Source organism: Morus notabilis, unplaced genomic scaffold (genome assembly GCF_000414095.1).
Source record: "Morus notabilis unplaced genomic scaffold, ASM41409v2 Scaffold187, whole genome shotgun sequence".
Taxonomy (NCBI): domain Eukaryota; kingdom Viridiplantae; phylum Streptophyta; class Magnoliopsida; order Rosales; family Moraceae; genus Morus; species Morus notabilis.
In genome coordinates this window covers 59,062-65,583 of record NW_010360421.1, presented here as the reverse complement: position 1 = coordinate 65,583, position 6,522 = coordinate 59,062, and the positions used below count along the sequence as shown (strand labels likewise).

General features: G+C 37.0%; 1 protein-coding gene across 1 annotated transcript; it reads right to left on the bottom strand.

Annotated features, from left to right (window-relative positions):
• Positions 1-314: 314 nt before the first annotated feature.
• LOC21386560 (phosphoglycerate kinase, chloroplastic) lies at positions 315-3,641 on the bottom strand. Its single transcript, XM_010096401.2, has 6 exons — positions 2,974-3,641; positions 2,246-2,323; positions 1,883-2,143; positions 1,447-1,764; positions 1,130-1,288; positions 315-769 (listed from the first exon to the last, which is right to left on the bottom strand). Exons 1-6 carry the CDS (start codon positions 3,382-3,384, stop codon positions 560-562), a joined length of 1,437 nt encoding a protein of 478 aa, XP_010094703.1. The 5' UTR covers positions 3,385-3,641; the 3' UTR covers positions 315-559.
• Positions 3,642-6,522: the final 2,881 nt, after the last annotated feature.

The following is a 6,522-nucleotide window of genomic DNA, read 5'->3' as shown; positions in this document are numbered from 1 at the left end:
CCAAAAATGTATGAGGAAACAAAAAACTTGGGGGTAGTTTAAAAAAAAAAAAAAAAAAAAAAAAGGAGAAGAAGAAGAAGAAGAAAAAGGGGAACTTGGTACCATACGCCTTCCTTTGAATGTTTAGTCTGGTGGAGAGGTTGTGGGTCCGAACCCGCCTTGTATCAAAAAAAATGCTATATACACACACACCTACTTCTGATGTTGAGGTTTAACATTTGAATCCGCACCTCAAGTTTACCAAAAAAAAATAAAAATAAAAAATAATTAAAAAAAATTAAATTGGAAGCCAAGAATTAAGGAAGGCATTGTCCTTAAGCGCATGACAAAAATATCACTTTATTGGATTGAATAACTTTCCTTGTAAATCTACAGTCTCTTGTAGCAGTTATTATGTAAGAACTAAGAAGACAGGTTGAAGAGGGGAAGGGATCAAAGGCAACGTTTAAAATTTACAACAAGGCAAATGTCCCTACCGAGCTTTCTCTTTTACAAACTCGAATAATATTCAAGAATGGAAGGGTTGAAAAAAAAGAAAATAAATAAAATTAAGATTGTCTCACACTGCGACTGGTGTGGCTTCATCGAGAGCAAGCACTCCGGGAAGTTCTTTGCCTTCCAACAGCTCCAAACTGGCACCACCACCAGTTGAAATGTGGCTCATCACGCTAGCAACTCCTACTTTCTCGACGGCTGCAACCGAATCTCCACCTCCAATGATTGTAGTCACTCCCTTGCCGCTAAGGTCTGCCAGCTTCTTGGCAATAGCCTGCAGGTAAGAGATTAAAAAAAAACTCTTAAGTCAATACATCAATTCATCACCACACGAATATAGTTATAGCAGTTAAACCAGGCAGGGCAATGATTAATGGGATAATTAACATTTCAAACTGAACTTCCGAAAATGCCGCAGGTATCTTTGCCAGATTTTTAAAAAAATTTCAAACAAAAGGACATATTTGTAGACGGGTTGAATCAATTAGCAAGCCCACCGCCTCCTCTGCATAACTTAAATTACTTTAGAAGAAAAATAATTTGATACATGTAACCAAACAGATTTGAGGAGCACATCACTTTTGAAGCACAAAGTAGGAAAAATGACAGCCACAAGCAAATAATTTTTGTTTACCTCGGTTCCAACTGCAAACTTGTCAAACTCGAACACACCCATCGGTCCATTCCAGATGATGGTTTTAGTAGTGTCAAGTGCCTCACTGAATGTCTTGATAGAATCTGGACCAATATCCAATCCCATCCACCCATCAGGAATGGCAGATGAAGGCACAATCTGAAATGACATAAACCAGTTTTCAGTTCCTTAGTAGCTCAAAAAATGCCACGTATCTCAAGATTGCAAAATCTATATATAAATACAAATTTCAGGAGTTAGAAAGAATCTCAACAAAGCTGAGGAATAAACAATGTGAGGGAGCTCAGAGAACAAACCTTGCTGTTTGCATCAGGGGCAAACTTGTCGGCGATTACAACATCGGAGGGTAACAAAAGCGACACACCCTTGGCCTTCGCCTTCGCAAGGAGTGTAGTAGCGAGATCTAGTTTATCTTCCTCAACCAGAGATGAACCCACTGAGAGACCCTGTGCCTTGTAAAATGTGAAGATCATTCCTCCACCAAGCAGCAGGATGTCAACCTTCTCAAGCAGTGACTCAATCACTCCAATCTTGGATGAGACTTTTGACCCACCAACAATGGCAGCGAAGGGTCTCTTTGGGTTTGATACTGCTCCAACAAGGTAGTCGAGCTCCTGAAAAACCAAGTCAACAGCAAAATGATCAGTAATTGATCTGAAAGGTAAAAAGAAAACGAGAAACTAAGCAGAATTACTAAAGTTCAATGCTTTATTAAAAAAATGGATTCCCCACCTTCTGTAAAAGGAAGCCGGCCACGGAGGGTTTCAAGAACTTTGTGACTCCCTCAGTTGAGGCATGAGCCCTGTGTGCAGTACCGAATGCATCATTGACATAAAGATCTGCTAAAGATGCAAGCTTCTTAGCAAACTCGGGATCATTCTTCTCTTCCTCCTTGTAAAACCTCACATTTTCAAGAAGAAGAACGCTACCATCAGGAAGTGAAGCCACCAACTTTTCTACTTCAGGACCAATGACGTCATCAGCCTTAACAACCTGTTTGATCAAACAACAAGAAAAGTACAAATGCCCAAATCACTTGAAAGATCCACACAATGATCTTTACTAGTTATGCATTAAAAAATTATTTCATTTTACCTGAATACCAAGGAGTTCAGAGAGACGGGGTACAAGAGGAGCCAAGCTGAATTTTGGGGTCACACCTTTTGGTCTTCCCTGAAAGTTAATGCAATTGATTTAGCACATATAGCTCAAAACCAAAAGACATTTGTTTTAAATAAATATATTAAAAAATTCAAATCAGTTGGATCATCACTATAATCACTAGAAAAATAAATAAGGAGTTGAAAAGTACCACATGACCAAACCAAATTTAGAAGTAAAATCAATCTGGCAGAAACATTTTCAGTTTTTGTAAACTCGACAATCAACTCAAGAAAGTAAAGAGCTTTCCAAAACCCGAATCTCAAATGACCAGAAATGGATGACTGCTTACATTGTATGGATCACGCAAGAAGCAAATATTACAGGGGGGGAAAAAGGCTCAGAAACATAAGGATCTACACTTAATAAAACATCCCAATAAATCATCCAAAAAGTTCCAAACTTTTTAAGAACCCACATTAGGAATCAATCAATGAGCAAAAATTACTATACAAAAAAAGGACTGAAAATTATAAAGCACACTCAATACAAAACCAAATAAATCATCAAAAATTCAAACTTTAACAGAACCCACATTTTGAATCAATCGAAGAGCAAATATTATAATAAAAAGGAAGCAAAACCATAAACATCTACACTCAATAGAAAATTGGATTAAAAAATCCAAACTTTAGAACAAACCCAGACAGAAACATACGTACCAAGTGGCTGGAGAGGATGACCTTAGCCCCATTCTGGATCAAATGCTTGATTGTCGGGACGGCCGCGCGGACTCTGGTGTCGTCGGTGATGTTCTGGTTGTCGCCCAATGGCACGTTCAGGTCAGCCCTAACGAAAACCTTCTTCCCCTTCAAGTCAGCGGCGGTCAGGTCTCCGCCGCTCTTCTTCGCCATTGAAACCACTCCTCTCACAGCCTTCTTCCCTCCGAACGACCGGACTCTGGAGTTTACAGTGAGGGCAAGGAGCGGGTCGGCGGCGGAGAATCCGAGGCGGCGGAGGACGGTGGGGCGGAGGCGGACAGAGGATGGGGAAGAGGAGGATGGGGAGGAGGAGGAGAGAGAAGAGCGAGTGCGGAGGAGAGAGAGGCTGGTGGTGGGTGCTGCGGAGGCCATTTTTGGAGAGAGAGAGTAGTGAGAGTGTGTTTGTGTGTTTGTGTTTTGTGGAGTGGAGTTGTGGGTTTATTGTTGAAGTGTAAGAGGGGTGATTTTGATTGGGTGTTTGGGGAGAGAGAGAGAGAGAATGAGAGAGAGAGAGGGAGATGTGGACGGGAAGGGGCAATGGTGAATGATTGGTGTTGGCAACGAGAGAGATTAGAGGGATTTTTTTCTTATCGTTGAGGAGAGGTTGAAGATGTTCGATGCTTTTCAGAATCTAGTAATCTTCTCTCTCTCCTCTCGAACGACAGTATGACATCATTGCCATGGTTTTGGTTTGGGCCCTCTTGGACACTATCAGCGTTTTGTACGTCCACTTTTTGTTTCATTTGGGTTTCCATTACTGTTGAGCAAATGACCAACGACAATATAACCGGAGAAAATTTCAACTGTTCTTTACATATTTATCATTTATGTTATTACATAAAATATTGATACTATGAGAAAAAATAACAAGTTATGAAAATTAATCTGCAACTTAGAAAGTTAATCTGTAAATTATTAAAAGATAACATATATGTTATTAGAGAAAAAACAACATGGAAGAAAATTAATCTGCAACTTACGGAAATTAACCTACAAATTAGTAAAAGATAACTACTAGTGGCATAAAATAAACATTAAAATAATAACATAAATAAAATAGTGTTATTTTTTATGACTTTTTTGAAAATTTTCTCAACAATTAAAGGGGTCATCTTTGAGCCTGTTTTTCCATAAGTCTAGTTAAAAATTTGGGTTTAAAAGTAAATTTACATGAAAAAAAATATTATAATAAAAAATTTAAATTTAAAATTACTTAAGAGAAAATATTGTAATAAAAAGTTTAAACTTTCCAAGTATAAAGTAATATGTTTGTCCAATTTGTTTGTGTTAGGCTGATGTCTTTTTGTTCGATGACAAAATCTATTGTCGTTTCATCGGTTGGGGAACAAACAAGCAGAAACACTTATAACAAGAAGCAAGTTAAATCGAAAAAGTTATTTAAAAAAAAATAAAGAAGAAAGAACAAAACTATTAGCTTATCAATATCGGTCTGTCTTTTTTTTTTCCCCCTATTCATGTACAAAATATTACACATGCCATTGTTGGAATACAGAGGTTACAACACCATGAAATAATGCAGAAATTCAAACAGCAAAACACAAAACACAAAGCACAAGAAACACAAAATCAGGTACAAAAACTGTTATAGAACACCGGAGATTTATAGTGGTTCGGACCCAAATTGTCCTACATGACCCAAATTGTCCTACATCCACTTTCCGTCGATCCGAGAGACTTTATTCCACTAATCACCAAGAGAATTACAAGAATTGTTCTTCATCCCTGAAAGAACATTATTAGCACTGTGTAACTTGTGTCCATAAAATTGGCACTACTTGTAAAACTAACATTGCTCAAGGACCGTTACTCACATTTAAGACAGAATAACACGCCTCTAACATAGCAAGAAATAAATTATGAAAATCCCTCCGCCGTTTCTAAATCTGCAGGCTTCAGACAAAAAAAAAAAAAAAAGGTGATTATAAACAAGATGAATATAGACAAATGGAAACAGTTTAGAGCTCAAAGCAGAATTTAATTGTGCACATTAAGTGTTAGAGAGATTGTGATATGTCTTGATCAAGATTACAAGTTGTTTGAGTATTAAAACAAGAAAACTCGTGTTAAAGGGACTTCAAAATGCTGCAACAGACAGACTGCCTTGATTTGGCCAAACCGGCTGCAGCTAAAATATTTTGGCTGCAGCCGAAATGTTTGCAAGTCTCGGGTCCGTTTGTGGCTGCAGCGGGAAAACATTCGTTGCAGCGGAAATTCTGCAGAAAATAATGTTTTCATAAGTTTATATGATCTAAAACGTTTCGAACCATTACATCCATTGGTGATATGTTTTCATACATATCTAAACACCAATTAAAAATAGATATAACTATTGTAATAGGTGTATTAATCCATGAAAATATACATTTACATTGAAAATGTACCTTTATGTGAATAGTTGTAATGTTTAAAGATAATGCATTCATTCATGAAATGCTACCTCTGTCTTTATTAATTCTCCAGAAAATTTACAGACTTGTATGAATGTTCTGGAACTCAATATTATTGTTAGATATTGTGTTCAAAGATTTGTTGTATCTTGAGGATAATTTATCATTAAAACTCATTAGCAAACTTTGAAAAGTAATGGCAAATAAAACCTTAAAAGAAAGTATTCTTATACGCCTCAAACTCTCTCTTATTTTTTGCATTCTTTTCACCATCTACACTCAAATTCTCTAACATTAAGGTAGGGAGAAACAATAAACAAGTGTCCATAAGCATAGCAACAGCATCTTTACAATTGCAATGAGTAGAAATCCGACCTAGTTCGCTGATAAATGTGAAGTGTAATGCAGTGGGAGTTACCTGTTACCTTCTCCATGTAAATTTTCTTTTTGAACATGAGTTTGGAAATATATGTTTGAATGATCACGTTGAATTAAGCATAAAGATTATTAGAAATGCAAGAAAAGAGAGAAGTGACTATATAAAATTGGAGAATTAGGATAAAGAAAGTGTAGAATACTCACCAGGTCCTTTGTTTGGTATATATGCAAATGAAGGATGTGAGAAATCTTGGGCCAACCCTCCCCTTTGTCTTCTTCGCGCCGCTGTTTTAAGAGAACTGAGTAAGCTTTCTTCCGGCAAGCACATGAGGTAGTAAGGAATTCCAAGAGTGGCAAGCACATCATTAGCATTGTGTCAAATGTCAATTCCCTGCAATGAAAACCAGAATGAGTATTCACCGTGAAAGGTAAGTCCACAGAAATTGTAGTTGTAATCCTAGATGCTAAACAACCCGTTTCAGCCGCAAAGCTACAGTTGATAACAAAAATTTTTGACTTGAAAAGAAAAAAAAAAAAAAAACGACTATAAACAAGATGACGATGGACAAATGGAAATAGTCTAGACCTCAAAAACAGCTTAATTGTGCAAATTAAGGTAGTGCGGATTAATAAACAAGTGTTCATAACATAGAAACAACACGGTTAATATAATTGGCAACAAGAAAGATATCACACGTATTGCAGTGAAGTTACCTTCTTCATG

Coding starts and splice junctions, on each gene's coding strand:
- LOC21386560 (XM_010096401.2), bottom strand. CDS start 3,384: ATGGCCTCCGCAGCACCCACCACCAGCCTCTCTCTCCTCCGCACTCGC. Junction 2,144..2,245: donor CTGAACTCCTTGGTATTCAG/GTAAAATGAAAT, acceptor TTGATCAAACAG/GTTGTTAAGGCTGATGACGT. Junction 1,765..1,882: donor CCGGCTTCCTTTTACAGAAG/GTGGGGAATCCA, acceptor TTGGTTTTTCAG/GAGCTCGACTACCTTGTTGG.